This window comes from Cuculus canorus, chromosome 5 (assembly GCF_017976375.1).
Source record: "Cuculus canorus isolate bCucCan1 chromosome 5, bCucCan1.pri, whole genome shotgun sequence".
Taxonomy (NCBI): domain Eukaryota; kingdom Metazoa; phylum Chordata; class Aves; order Cuculiformes; family Cuculidae; genus Cuculus; species Cuculus canorus.
The window spans coordinates 36,290,740-36,306,067 of record NC_071405.1 but is presented as its reverse complement, the minus strand read 5'-3'; the positions used below and the strand labels follow the sequence as shown (position 1 = coordinate 36,306,067).

General features: G+C 43.1%; 1 protein-coding gene and 1 non-coding gene across 2 annotated transcripts; both read right to left on the bottom strand.

Annotated features, from left to right (window-relative positions):
• Positions 1–306: 306 nt before the first annotated feature.
• Positions 307–12,504, bottom strand: EIF4G2 (eukaryotic translation initiation factor 4 gamma 2). Its single transcript, XM_054068118.1, has 23 exons — positions 12,497–12,504; positions 11,507–11,853; positions 9,873–9,984; positions 9,644–9,709; positions 9,101–9,226; positions 8,669–8,771; positions 7,861–7,992; positions 7,706–7,772; positions 7,471–7,622; positions 6,944–7,054; positions 6,280–6,363; positions 6,098–6,196; positions 5,744–5,885; positions 5,492–5,652; positions 4,932–5,045; positions 4,015–4,140; positions 3,658–3,762; positions 3,358–3,573; positions 2,808–3,066; positions 2,374–2,578; positions 1,676–1,887; positions 1,404–1,525; positions 307–1,134 (listed from the first exon to the last, which is right to left on the bottom strand). The coding sequence occupies exons 1-23, from the start codon at positions 12,502–12,504 to the stop codon at positions 1,069–1,071; spliced, it is 3,135 nt and encodes a 1,044-aa protein (XP_053924093.1). The 3' UTR covers positions 307–1,068.
• LOC128852442 (small nucleolar RNA SNORD97) lies at positions 4,738–4,890 on the bottom strand. Its single transcript, XR_008450283.1, has one exon. It is a non-coding gene; the product is annotated as a small nucleolar RNA SNORD97 (small nucleolar RNA).
• Positions 12,505–15,328: the final 2,824 nt, after the last annotated feature.

Below are 15,328 nucleotides of genomic sequence, written 5' to 3'. Positions count from 1 at the left end.
AGTATCTAATAGCTGACATTTCAATCCTGTAAAATGCAAATAAGACTGTTTCTGTTGGGGTTTTTTTTGTCTAAAGCATACATTGGACAAGGCAAACTTAAACTGAACTTCATTTTCTTCCTGTAAGAGCAGAACGGTAGCAAATCTTGTCTGTGCCCTTATTTTAGAATTTAATTGCACTTAAAGACAATTATTATGAAACAGAATCTGAAGATAGTCCCAATCTAAGTCCCACCACTATCTCCCTTCCGTAAGTAAACTAGTTGTCTGTCAAAGCTTTTCTACTGGGAGACATTCAGAAACAAGTCAAGTATCACAATGTTTATTGATAGATACAAGTATATAAAATCAGGGCATGAACATGTCTTGATAAATTAAGCAGACTTAATTTCCATACTATAATAGTTGAAGGACCAATTCAAATTTCTCACTGTGTCATGTATCACACCCACAAAAACCTCTTCCAAAGGGCATTAAACCATCGCTTCAGCTGATCAGTTTTTGTGCAAGTAAACTGCTTCTTTTTAAAAGACTTGTGCACTTGCCCAGGCTCAAGGATATTAAAACCTAGCACATAAAGCCCATTACTAGAGGTAGAAATACAGGCAATATACTATTACGGCAACAACCATCGATTACAGTTAAGGATTCTCTGTAACAACCAAATGGATAATCAAATATTGCAACAACTCAAGTATTACACTGAGCAAAGTGCATTTCTACAGTATTCAGTGTTGCTATTCAGTTTTCTAACTTAAAAACAGCCTATGATAACTGGCAGCAAAGAAGACCCTTGCAACAGACTGCTTCTGCTTGAGAATTTATGATGTAATTATTGCATGCTGCTAATACACTGTTATCTAAACATTAAAGATACTCTAAAATATTTTTATTGTAGACTATTAAGACATACTACAAAAACCTTTTGCAGAAGACATCCTATTGACATGCTTCTGCCTTAAATATTGTGAAACATTACAGCGGAATGAATTTTCGCAGTGGTTAGGTCAAATGCAGTTACATCATAGCAACAGTATGTTTGCACAATTTAAGGCTTTGGCTGGTTCTTTAGTCAGCTTCTTCTTCAGATTCTTCTTCTTCAGCAGTTTCCAGCCAGGTTAGCCACTGGTTCACCTGCAGTTACATAAAAATGGTTTAAAGCAGCAGCATTTTTTCCCCACTAGTACTTCTGCACAACACTGCTTTTTCCTCCCCAGCTCATTTTTAGGTATCCAGTGAAGAAAATGAGACTTGGTTAATCTTGTCTCAGTCCTTCACAGAGTATTCCATTAGGAAGTTTCTAGGTATTAACAAGTCAAACACTGCCTGAAAATGTTTAAAAACACTCCAGTGCAGCAGACACCACAGAACACAAATCTCTACTCTAATGTTAGCAAGTTTACCTGGAATAAAGCTTTGCCTTTCCCTGGAAACTCTTGAGTAATATCTTCTTTCCATGCCAAGAAGGCTTCTTCTTCAATGATCTCCATGTCATAGAAATGAACAAAGAAGCGCAGTAACATGCCTATGGAAATAAATTTAAACCTAGTCAGGCATAACACCTTCTGAACACCTTACCTGACTAAGAAATGTACTGTGACAAAAACCTGAAAGCCACAATCAACCAACCAACCATACACAAATTATATTTTGGGTAAGATCTCAACGTACATACCTTTTGGAAAGTTATTGTTGTAGCAGTGCACCTGGAGTGCATACAAAGCACTCACTTGTAGATCAACGTGGTCATGGAGGAACTTCTGCATCACCGGCTTGAAGGAAAGAAGCAGCTGTTTTTCCTGCTCTAGCTGCTCTTTAGATGGAGCAGATGAAGAATCCGATTCGTCACTAGGTGGGTTTACCTCACTAGAAATATACTGCAAGAAACTGAACAAAAAAAACCCCAAAACACCACACGTAAGTTTTGGAAACTGCTAAACGGCTAGAATTCATGTTCTAGAACAGTAAACCAAGTGCTCTCAAGTTCTTTGCTAGTTATTACTAAAATACATTCATGCCTCTATCAGCAGTTAGAGGCATGCACAGTGCATTAGTATTGTGGTTGACAGTGCATCAGAAAAATCCCAGGTTTTGCTTCTATTACGGCTCGGAAACATTTTAGAAAAGGAATATACAGGTCTAGACTTTTCCTTCCCAAGCAAAAGCAACACTTCACATTGATGCAAACTTGGACACCTGCTTTTCTTCTAAAACAGAACAGGTGTTTAAAAGAGAGGAAGTTCACTCCCAACTATTTATCTCCCTATACGCCATATCCTTTTGTACACAGAACTACGTGTAGCCTTTGCAGATTAGTGACTTACTGGTAGCTTAAAAATCCCGTGTACCTGAACGACATCAAGAGCATCTCACCTGGTCATCAATATATTCACAAATCCCTTATCTACATGAAGTTTGGGCGAAATGTTGTCTTTAATCCACTTATAGATGGCTTGAGGGGATGGATCTGATTTTATTTGCTTTAGCAGTTCCTTCTCCAGTTTCAGAAGTGGGAACAAGAAGCTAAGCCCTTTCCCTTCTAAGATCTCCAGCATGCGGTCCTTGTTCTGGTCAATTTCTGACAAGTAAATAAGAAAGACACTTCAGTGCTGGTGTTAATCAAAACTGACAACCAATAGTTTGTGGGTCTGACCATCACTTAAAACACTGCTCAAGAATAATGACAGCTGATCGCATCGAAGTAACTTGGTATGTTATTTTATTCTGGTGTAAAAAAAAAAAGAAAGGAAAAAACATCTTGCATACACTAACATGAAGTGTCACAAGAGCTACGTGGCAACTCTTACCTGGTAACATTTTCTGCATATTGACTTTGCTTTGTTGAAACAGTTCTGTTAGCCATTCACGGTCTTGTAACTTAGCTAACTGCTGAAGGCAGAGCAGGAATAGAGGGAAATGGGTGCCACTTTCCAGTGGTTGAGCCAGTTCAGAAATGCTCACCAGTTCTGAAATAATGGCACGGGCTGCAAACTGTGCTAAGTAGGATTTCACCAGTGGGATGTCCACCTCCAGTTTGGGGCACTGGTCCAACACATTCAGGAAAGCCTAAGACACAGACACCACAAAGTTGAAATTCAGAAGCAGTTTTGTTTTCCTACGCTAATACTCCTAGATAGGAGCCTTGCATTTCTGTGTTGAATCCCTTGCCCATATCCAGTTCCTGAAACCCCATACACACGTTTCTTCATCGCTCCCTATGTCCCTTACAAGTTCATACATTATTTTTACCTCCTCAGATACACAGGACTGAAGAGAAGTTTGCACACTGCCTTTACACAAGCTAAAAGTCACCAACAGCTAAACAACATGGACCGTGAGCCTATCAGGCTGAAGTACCTGCATGAAGTTGTCACTTGTGGCTATTCCCTCCTGCTTGAGTAAGCTGATCAAAGTACTTGCTTTCTCTTTGTCTTCGTCTGATCTATCTAGGGATTGAAGGATTACTTTGCTCAGCATCTCAGGAATGAAGTGTTTTGGAGCTCTCATTTCTCTCACAGTATTGACAGCATCATTAGCATTTCCATTGTTCAGATACTCGGTCACTACGGCTTCCTAGAGAAAGACCCCACTGCAGTTAAAACATTCAGTTTTGAAGAGCATACACAAGGCTTTTAAGGAAAATTACTGCACACTTACAGTTTGTTTAAGTAGCTCTTCTTTAGAAGGAGGTGGTTTCTTGGTGGTCTTTGCAGGCTTTTCTTGTATAAGTGGAGGATTTGTTTTAAGACCAAGTTGAGGAGGCTGAAAAAGAGTACTAGAATTAGTTTATTTGCAATACATCTACCTACCCTCATATCAAATTTCAGAACACTCAAAACAAAGGTACATTAAAGTCAAACTGGGTTTTCAGACAGATTTTCGCATATCCTACTCTGCAGTGAAAGACTTCTTTTCGCATATTACAAATGCATCTATTCATGCATTTTACATGCATTTTACATGCATGAATAAGCTACATATAGCAAAAAAATATGCAGCAATTTTTGTATTTACCTGTCCCAAAGGTGGTGTCTGAGTGCGTGGTGGTTGAGCACTGGGAGGAATCATAGTTATCTGGGGCTGAAGCTTTGGCACTTGGTTTTTATTCATTAGAAAACACTGAGCAGGTCTCAGGCTAATCTGTAAACACATAAGTCAGAAAAAAACCCCTCAAACTGTTTCAAGTATTGTGACCAGTAACATGCAGCCATGGCCTCACAGCAACTGATCCCAATGAAGTGTGGCTTTTGTTTCTACAATACTATCACTCAAATAACAAATTAAAGCCATGCGCATACTGAAACTCCCCCAAAAGCACGACTCAATGAATCACAACTTGCTGAGAATTATTGGCACTTAGTTCCATTTGTATCAGGTTCTGGAATTGCTCCTTTTAGATGCAGTATGTTAGAGACCCAAGAAGATACTTATTATGTTTGCCGATGTGTTTTACAGCCAAAACAGAACTCTACCAATTGCTCAGAAATCAGATTACAAGCCTGGTTAATGCTCACAGTAACAATGCTCTTTACTGTGTAATTTGACACTTTGCCTATCAGCCAGTCGTAAAAAAACAACAACAAAAAAGATTTAGTCTGGTCCAGCACTTCAGAGTGTCTAAAGTTTCTGATATTCAAGATTTTCTGAAGCTTTATTTAAATTATCGATATGATGCATGGGAACTGATGTCAGAGTAGTGTTCTTGGGGAGGTGGGGGGGAAGGGACACCCCCAAAAATTGCCCTCATATCTCATTTTTGCTCATAGGACGCTGGATACCCTTAAGGGAAGTGAGAGGTAAGGTAAAGAGGAAGGGACAAAGAAGGAGAAGGAGGAAGAGGTTCCAGCATTAGTCCTCATAATAACGCGTCTTGCTATAATCATTGGGCAATACTTAGAATAGGCTTTAAGTAACGTAGGCATGTAATGTACCTCATCTGCATTAAGCTGTCCTTTCTTAGAAAACCGAGGTGGCATATCCTTCGACTGTCCTTGTTGCTGGGATAAGAGTCCCTGATTCTGGTTATGGTAGAGCTGGCTTTGCCCCTATTTCAGAAAGGGAGATATAGAGAAAGAAGTGCAGATGATGGAGTGGCGTACATCATATGGCAAGTAGTACCAGAGGGACCAGAGGAACAAAGATTCTATTTGCCAGGAAGGGAGAAAGAAGGAGCAAGGGTGGTGGGCGAGTAGCATCTATCCCTAAGAACAGGGCTCTCTTTTAAATAAAACTGACACCATTCTGACCCACCAAAGCCACATGCACCTTTTCTTGCAGTAAAAAAAAAAAAATTTAAGTGTAGTCCTTGCATCTCTTGCACAATTTAAAAAGTGGTTCAGAATTTTTGTATCAGCTGAGCATCAGTTCTTATCAGAATAAAATCTGAGCAAGTATTTCAACATAAGCAGACTATAATCCATAACATACGCATCTGCAGAAGAGCTTCTAAACATGCTAAATAAAGTCATCCTGTAAACAATGTCTTTCTTACCTGACTTTTCAGAAAAGATTTGCCTAGTTCTCCAAACTGGGATTGAGCAGAAGGCATGAGGTGACCCCCATGACCATTGAAAAGTTGGTTTGAACGATGGCGTCCCATAGTGGGTGAAAATCTATCCTGAATAACCCCTGGACCAGTACCAATTCCGCTACCTATATGATTAAGGAGACAAAAGACAACTGTAATTCTTGTTCGATACAGTACAGTTGCAGTCATCACATCAGACTTGCAGCTCCACTGTACCTGGCATTTGTCCAAACATATCAGCAAGCCCTCCGAGTGGGTCCCTGTCAAGTTTCATCCTGGGTGGCATAAAGGGTCCCTCCAGAAAGAAGTCGCTTCTCATCCCTTGAGACATAGGAGCAGGAATAAAAACTCCCAGATCCTTTAAAACAGGAAGCATAACATTGGTCAGTTTGGAGTCCCTGAACAATAGGGGTCAATACGATTTTAACCCTTAATCCCTTACTGTTGCACTCTACTGAAAACTACTCATAGGTGCAAATTAGAAGTTTTGTGACATGTTGTGAACAGCTTAAGGATATGCTTTAACATTTAAGCAAAAGCCAAGCACAAGACTTTACAGGTAACACCTACTTTTACTGCATCTTGACGGATTTGATTGATAGTCTTTGGTCCATTGTCAAGAAAAGCTTTGCGAGGAACCCAGTTGTGTTCTCTCAACTCCACAGTATCCTTAGAACACAATGAATTATTAGGGAAGGATTCAAGACAACTTTGCAAGAAAGGGAAGGCAGTAAGCCATTTTATCATCATACCTGCAGCAGGAAACGAATCCTTGCTGGCAATTCCTTACTTGACATCAAGGAGCGCATACGGGCAAAGTACTGATCCATTAAGGACTGGGGGAATAGAAGCGATGACACAATCAGTATCTTGCATGTTTTCAGTAAATATCACATTCAAGACATCCAAGATCAAATACTACAGCACTGCCCGTTCCTGCCATCTCAATCCCCTTAATGGCAGTAGAGCTTAAGAAAAGCTTATGCATCATGACAGGTCATCTGAGAAAAAGATGAAAACCTGCCAGTATTCTCATCATTATGACACCACTGCAAGTTTGCATTCAGAACTCTAAAGTCAAGGTCTGAAATGCACCTCTCTGATCACCTAATTATGTTCAGACTGGACTTCCTCACCACAACTTTTCAAGCACCATTTAGGGAAACAACTTTCTTGCTTTTATTACTTTCTGATGACTCTAACTGCATTCCCAAAGGACATTTAACACCATTTTAAATATTGGCTCTTTTACTATCAAGAGATTTGATACAACAGCAGTAATTGGTATTTCTGCTCTCTGAAGTCAGACCTCAGTTTTGTACTTATGAATAGAACACTGAATACAGATGGTTCAGACATTCAAATCTTAGCCATAAAATTTGACTAGTTTAATGACTGCAGTGGGTATGCACATACCTTGGCTTTCGCATGGTCTAATCTAGGTCCCACTGTCCTCATTATCTGACAGAGGCACTCCAAATCCTCCCCCATATCTTTGAGTTGGACTCTCTTCTTCTTTTCCAAAAGCTGGAATATTAAAACGGAATTTGGTTTCAGTTCATTATAAATCATAATTTACAGTAACAAATTTGTACACAGGGACATGCATTCACCTTGTTCTGAAAACAAATGGACTTAATCAGTTGAAGAACTGAAGTACCTATTACTCATAAATCTACACAGTTTGAAGTACCCGTGGTACTTCTGTCTAGGCCAAACTACATGTTCATTTGGAGACAACTCCCATAGCTCTGAACACTCAATTTTACTTTATAATCACACCAAAAGACTACTTCAAACAGTGGGGGAGGAATAGATAATTGACAGGAAACATTTTTGTGGTACTTTATGCCCCAAGATTCCCAAAGCAGTATAAACAGGTACATTTTTTCAGTTTGGAAGGCCTATTTTGCTCCTAGCCCACACTTAATCTGAATACTCACTGTTTTGATGCACTTATGAAGGATAGATTCATGAATAAGATCAAGCTTGCCAAGTTCTCCAATGAATTTGATGTTCCCCAGCATCTTGATCTTTGCAATGGCTCTCTGTTCCTCCTCCTCAGGGAGGAGGGGACCATCGTGCTTATCATAGACTGGAAAACAAAGAAGGCTGTTTAACACAGTTGTGGAAAGAGACAACAAATACATTCTGAATTAAAGCAGTTCTAAAACTTACTATCAACATTTCTGGTTCGGTTTTCAAATTCATCTTGAAGTTTAGATATTAGGAGGCGTCTGAATGTCTAAGAAAAGACAACAAAGAGAACAATTAAGCTCATCAGTGCAACTATACATGGTAAAATTTTTCATTCCAGACTGAGAGACACTCACTGTGCTTTGCTTCTGTCCTGGATGACTCTCTGCTGATGGGCCATCAAAGTTGGGTGCATCTTCTGCCAGTCGCAGACATAGTTGAGCATACAGTGAGCTATACTTGGGCTCTTCAAGGGCTTTGTCTACGATCTAAATAAATTTGCCTTGAGTGAAGTAGCATATAGCAAGATGCGAACATTATTAGCAAAGCAAGTTGTAAGACAACAAAATATTACCAGTCTATGTGACCTAGACAAATATCCATTTTTTCTATTTCAAACATACAGAAGTAATTTTGTTTCAACACTAGTCAACGCTGAAGCAAAGGAAGGCTTTAAAAAAAAATGCTATGATACCAAAGCTTCTTTCATTCTTAGCTAATGAGTGAGACAAATTTGAAGTTTATCATCAGAACTCTGAAATGAGTACTGCCAATCTGATCTCTTGATTAAACCTAATAACATGACAGTTGAATTAGCATACCAAGAGGTTACCTATGGTAGCTTTTCCAAAACCATTAAGCTTGCTTGTCAGCAGAACAGGAAAAGAAGAGGAAAGCCGAACAGCTAACAAGCATTTTGGATTATCTAAAGACCACCAAAAAAATTCCCGATCACATTTAGTGATTCTTGAGAACTCTAAAATAAACTTGAAGCTCTAAGCCTACTTTCTCCCCAGCACACCCCTTCTATACAAAAGGCAGGAATGGTATTTCTGTATGTTTGGATTAACACACACATTAGCCATGTTACTTCCATATCCCCAAAACCTCCTATTTTTTAACACACAAGAAACCTGTAGTTGAAAGAAATGAAGTGAAGCTTACCAGCAGTATGACCCCTTTTAGGATGAGCTTAGATTCTACACCCACATTGAGGAGCTCAAGGCATAGCTTGTCAAACTTTTCAGGAGTAAGCTTATTTAGTATGCTAAAGAGGAACAAAAAAGTAAAAGTTCAGATTACAGATCTTGTAACCCTTCTACAAGTGATTTTAGACCCAAATTTACACTTCTTAACTTTAATAGATAAAACCAGCAAAGTGCAATTTTCCATCCAACCAATCCTCCTAATTACTTCCAGTGCCTCCTGCCACTGGCCTATCAGTTCCTCTCTCGTTCCCTCTCCAAAGGGCACCAGACTCCCATATCCCAGAAACTCAAGACCCACATGTCACCCTTTCCTACAGAAAATTTACTGGAAATATACGTTGCTGAATAAAGTAGTAAGGAAAAAGAAATTATTTTACAAACCACTTACCCTCTTACTTTCCTGAAGATTGCATCATGTCGTTCTTTGTCATTTGCGGAGTCGTCATCTCGTCTAGTGCTTCGTGAGGGAATCCATTTCTGAGCGTTTTGCCCTGGGGTTTTCCCCAGGAACTCGCTGCGATTGTTAAGCAGAAACAGTAAGGGCCAAGCACTGGCCTTTTAACCTTTCCGTATTGCCTTACTTCGCCTGATTCTGTTACTAGCTTTGCTAAGCGCACGGACTAGCACCTACCAACATTGCAACATCTGCTGCATAGCGCTGACTCAATTTAAAGGAAAAATGACAGCCCAGAAAACCCTTGCTCTAGATTTTTTATGTGAAATACATGGAAAAAGTCTGTATGCATCATATCGCTATTTCATGACACTGTCAACAGATGTTAATATCCACCCATCTGATGCCTGACACCATGTCATGAACTCAATAGTTACTCCTTGTACAAGTTTAAAGGTGTTCTATTTTAAACTCTCTATTTACCATCAAGCACTGTGCCTTTAAATTTATGCCAAACTGAAGAGCAAGACGACATACCTATGGCTGGCAGTCTTGGGATAGTGCTGAGGTGCACCCCTACCACCTCCTCCGCCTGAAGAAGCACTGTTAAAAACAACAACGTGATCTCGCATAAGTTCAAAATCCCAATGCTTTCAGTGACAGTTCAGTTTTGGTATAAGTCAAAGATAAATTTAAATTCTCCTCACAGGACAGTTTCCCTGCCAAGTGTTTATCAAAGAAATCCCCAAACCACAACCACTAGTACCTGAAACGAGAAGCACCCCCTTCTGCAATCGCACTCTCCACTTTGGCGGCTTGACAACGAAGAATCTTCAAAAGAATAAAATTAAATTGACGGGGTGGGGGAAAAACAAAACCTAGAAAGACAAACCAAGCGTTCGTATTACGGTTGTTTTACTAGCAGCCGTGGTATCTAACTTACAATAAAAGTACAAATGCTCAAGAGAAACACTGAATTCCATGGAAGACAAGAATACTCCAATTCACACAATATTCGGGACACGCGCAGAAAAGCCCGTTTCATCATCAGAGCCACATTTTCCAGTGGGGGTGAGGGAGAAGGTATAAGGGAATCATGGACCGCGAACGTAAGAGCCTCGTATCTACCAAAAAGCACTTGCAGAAAAAGGGTTTTGCTGCTAGTCCAGCATAATTAAACGAATCCTTTACTGATACGCTTTCCAAGCCCCGATTCATCACGAGAAGGCAAAGCAATCAAGTTTCAAGGTACCAGACCACAAAACTGCACACTTAACACCGTTAGAGAGATGTGGTCTACACCGCAAATCCAAACGGCCAATCAACCAGAAACAATCAAAAGCCCACCGCCCTTCCCAACCTCGCCAGAGGCACAATCCCGCCGGACCGCTACCCTAGCAGAAACCTGGGGGCAGGAATGCCCGTTTAAAGAAAACCCCGCCGGGAGCGGCGGCTCCAACATGGCGGCGGCGAACAAAAGGGCTGCGGCGCGGGGGGGCGCCCCCCGCTCTGCTGCCGCATGGAGCCCGCGCCGCCTCCCCTGCCCCCACCGGCGCCGCTCTTTGTTCTCCGCCAGCGAGGCGAGCGAGCTCCGCTCCTTTGCCGACGGCAGAAAACACAGCCCTCGCTGCCGCCGCTCCGCCCGAACTGGCAGCGGGTATCACTCCACCGGTGGCTGCGGCTCACGCTGCCCCGAAAGGAATAAATGAATGAGAAAACACTCCCTCGCCCCCAGCTCTCCAGAACGAACGTCCCCTCTCTCTCCCCGCCAACAAGGCGATACGGGCCTCGCTGCGCGCACCGCAGCTGCTCCCCGCAAAGACCAGCCTCCCCGGCCCCATCTCGCCGCAGACACGCGGCTCTGACCTCAAATGCTTCTGCTCCGCGCCCAGCCGGGGCCGCCGAACTCCTCACCCCCTTCACTCAGCGCCCGCGGGCCTGGCTGAACGGCCAAGGGGAGCTGCCGTCGCCCCGCGCCGCCATTTTGTGCGGAAGAATACGAGAAGAAGCCGACGAGAAAATGGCGGCCGCTCCCAGCAGCCGCCATTTTAAGCGGCCGCCGCAGGATACCCGAGCCCTCCCAGTCCCGAATCGCTCTCCCGACGCCGCTCCCGTGTCTCTCACCTTCCCTAAGGCCTTGTCAGCTTCCCCGGGTCCCGGCGGCTACCGAGGGCAGGGGAAAAGGCAAGAGAAGGGAGGGGAGGGGAAGGGAGCCGGGGACCGGGGCCGGGGAGGGGAAGGGGGGAGCGCGCGGCACAGGGCGAGTCTCCGAGTCACCACAGCAGCAGCAACAACGGCCCAACGCCTCCCTCCACCGCCCCCATAGAGAGCCGACTCGCCGCCGCGTCTAGAGCCCCGCGAGCCAGCCCCACTAACTTTATCGCCCTTCACGCCACCTACCCCGCCTCCCCGCGGCCGCCGCCAATGGCCGCGCGGGGCCCCGCCCGCCGTGCCAATCACCGCCGGCGGGAGGCGGGGGACTCAGCAGAGGGGGCGTGGCCTCGACGGGGTCGGAGGCGGGCACGCCGCGCCGCCGCCGCAGTGCAGCACCCGTATTCACGGAAGCGCTTGCGCCGCGGAGCTGGTGGTGGTAGGGCCGCGAGGCCGGGAGTGGGGGGGTTTGCGCAAGTGGCGTAGCGCGGTAATGGCGGCGGCTGGGCGGCCGCCCTACTGCGCTGTCTGGTTCTCTGCTCCAGCCCTTACGGAGGCCGCGTTGGGAAGGTTTAGGGGGTGATCTGCAGCTGATTCTGTCGCGTTATAGACCTATGGGTTTTTTACACATACTCTTTTGGTTTATTTATTTGTTTATTTAATAAATTGATTTAAACCTGAGTTTCCCTTCATCCCACATTTCAGATTTGGTTGAGGTAAAAAATTCAGATGGTTATAGACTCTGGTCCTGAGCTTGCAATCAGATCCGGAGGAGGAGAGGTGCTATTTGAGCTCCAAAAGCTTGCGTGAACAGATCCAATTGCAGGTTTGCTTTTGGGGTTTGGAAGCTATTTCCAGCTCTCTGCATGTGCTTTTAGCTATTAATTGGCCTGTCTGCAGCAGGGCGTCCTGCAGGCAACCCGTGGACAAGCAAGATTCTCGACAGATATTTTTACATATATTTCCCATGGGGAGCACGCAGCTGGTGGGTGTTTTTTTGCTCCTGCTTAGTTAAACAAAACAAAGATGGCCCGGCTGTTAGCTGTGGGCGGAATTCCATGTCATGGGAGGCTTCAAGAGACACTCGTGTGAGGTTTTATCCTTTAACAGTTGTGTCTCCGTCCTAGATGGTCACTGAGGCAGCAGCAACCTGGACTTGCTGAAGACATGAAGTTATTTGCCCTAGATGGGGCAGAACAGAAAGTGAGCTAAGTAAACGTGATAACAAACTCCACAAACATCCGCATATCCTTTGTTCACACATATGCCTTCCGCTTTCGGTTTGCGTGACTCATAGTTCAGATGACTGGGAGAAAATTATACATGTAGTAACTCTTGAACTGTATGGATGGCAAGTCCAAACAAATGATATTGCAGAACCTCCAATTTCCCAGAGCCAGCCTCTTTCCTGATGCTTTCAACACTGTGTGCCACAGTGTCCCAAGGTTATATAAGGCCTAAAGGGTGCTGTTATACAGAGGTTTTTACGTTGCATCTTATCTGGGATGGAGTTTGTTCAAGGTAGTTTTCCCCATCTTGTACCCGTAAGCATTAAGGGCAGTTTCCGTATTAGATTGTGTTACAGAAAATCTTGAATAAACTGAGAGTAAGTTTTGAGCCTATATGTGTTACGTAAGGTTAAACATAACTGTGGCAAGAACTTGTCATACCAGAATTTTTCTGTAATGACGCTTTCCTGCGTTAAACAATAGTTACATTACTGCAGGAGCCTGGACCTTGCATGTGAATCTGCAAGAACAGAACTGTGCAAAACCCTACTGAAATCAATGGAATCCAGTTTGAAGAAGAGGTCAATGTGCACAGAGGTATCAGCAAAGCCAACAAGATTTAAACCGATATTAAAACCAGTCGATATGATTTAAATAAATAGTCTCAAAGGAAAATGCTTAATAAAAATACACGTGCGTCTTAAAAACTGAAGTGAAGGCAAGGATTTTGTTTTGCATTGGATGGCAGAATATTCTTATGCAGCGTTTCCAGCATAGAATTCCAACACTGCTTAGGGCGGAGACCCCACAAGTGAAAATTAAGGAGATTTTTTCTTTTTTCTTGGGTATTAGGGGGGAAAGGGATAGGGGGAGGAAGGGAATAAGAGAATGGAAAACCTGCAAAACAAAGCAAGTACATATTGACTAAAATATCACCTTTTTTTTCCTTTTATTTTAAAGCATACTATAAAATACATATTACCATAACAACAGAATAAAACCCAGCATTTGGTCGGTAAGAGAATAACAGCAAACAATCACAGTTTTCTTAAACCTATGATTGTTTTTTGGGACTCAGTCCTGCATTATATTAAGACCAGCAGGATATATGCTATTCCATAGCTCACACTGACTTTGGAAGGTGGGAACCAGAGAAGTTTCTGTGCTTGGCTGCTCATAGCATTTCTTCACATCTTTGCCACACTTTGTCAGCCTCATGGGCCAGCTGTACTAGTACGACTGATGAAGGCAGTGAACTGTAGTACAGAGGACAAAAATGATTGAAATGCTTTCAGTTTTATACATCTCACCTACTTCTTAAATGCCATAACCTAATAGGGAAGACAGCATTATTCATGTTGGAGAATCTAGCAGCCCAATTGTTCATATGATTATTCAGTAGCAGATTTACTAAAGAATGATTTCAATTTGTGCCCTTGACTCAACAAAAAAACCTAAACCCAAACAACCCAAACCCAGCAAACAGAATTTAATAGCTATCAGTTTCAGTATCATGTTGCACCCATCAGTCACCCTAGCAATTCAAATTCTTCCCCCTCCTTCATATGTTCTCCCTTTCTTTCTTCCACTTGCTCTGAACACCAGTGATATTTTAATTCAAATAAGCTGTTTTACAATTGACGTGGTGCTTCTGGATTTGTTTCTGCAGGTCTGCACTTGCAGAATCTATGCATAATTCTGATTGCACTGCCACTCGTTATTTGGAAGAGGCAGGGTTGTCTGTAAAGTGTCATGAGGAATGTACAGTGTTGCAGGCGATGGCATAGAAATGAGAGCTGCTGCCACAGATGCAGCATCTGGCTGAGAGGAAGAGGATTCCTACACGTATGGCATAGCTCGGAACCTGGACTGGCTTCTGTCGTCTGCCAAAACAAACCATAAATTGTGGCAAAGGAGCTTTGCAGACCTGGGAGTTTTTCTTTACTATTGCCAAGCTGGAAGCACGGTGACTTATCCTGTATAGTAGGTTGCATTGCGGTGATTACATGGCTGAGCCCTGCTGGGTGGAGATTCCAAACGGGGTGCTGATGACAGGGTAGCTGTAGCAGTGTGGCAGTGTACAATCTCCAGTAAATACTGCATCTCATCACTGTACTGGTTGTGGATCTGGCTAGGTTGTGTTTTATGCAGAGTGCCCCATTAATGTAGCATAGATCTGCATTTCATATGAATCAAGGCATCCATGTAGGGAATTGCTGCAGAGCAATTCACTGAAAATTCACACCCTAGTTTACTCCATGCTAATTTCTCCAACATAATCACTTCCTTCACCTTCTTACTTTCCAAACAGTTTTTCTGCCTGCCTTTTCAAGTGAGCCTCATTTTTCTCCAAAGCTGTGTGTGTTTAATTCTTGACCTACTCTATGAATGAACCAACTGACATGAACATTTAACCAAATGTACTCCTACAGTTTTTCCTGTGGCAGAAGTATGTCTCCAGGAGAGCTGTACTGTAGAAAAAAGGCCTGGCAGGGGAAAAAAACAAACAACAAAACCCAAACCTGAACTGAAAAACAGCATGGGCAACAAACAGGAGAAGTTGGAAGCCACCACGCTGCTAGAAAACTACAACCTAGTTGCCACTACTGAAACTTGATGAGATGAATCCCATGACTGGAGTGTGGCCGTCAATGGTTGCAGGCTGTTTGTGAGGGACAGGTGAGGAAGAAGGGGTGGAGGCGTTGCCCTCTAAATGAAGAAATAGATAGAGTGTGAAGCGCCTACTGGAGGTGTCACACTCACAGACTCTTGTCCTGGAAAAGTAGCATGGGGAGCTGTAGGCAATCCAGGAGACTCCTGGAATGCATCAAGGATAACTTCA

Excerpts from the sequence above, each read along its gene's own strand:
- EIF4G2 (XM_054068118.1), bottom strand. Across the intron at positions 9,710-9,872 it reads GGGGGTGCTTCTCGTTTCAG|TGCTTCTTCAGGCGGAGGAG; the intron begins GTACTAGTGGTT and ends TGTTTTTAACAG. Across the intron at positions 4,141-4,931 it reads GACAGCTTAATGCAGATGAG|ATTAGCCTGAGACCTGCTCA; the intron begins GTACATTACATG and ends ATGTGTTTACAG.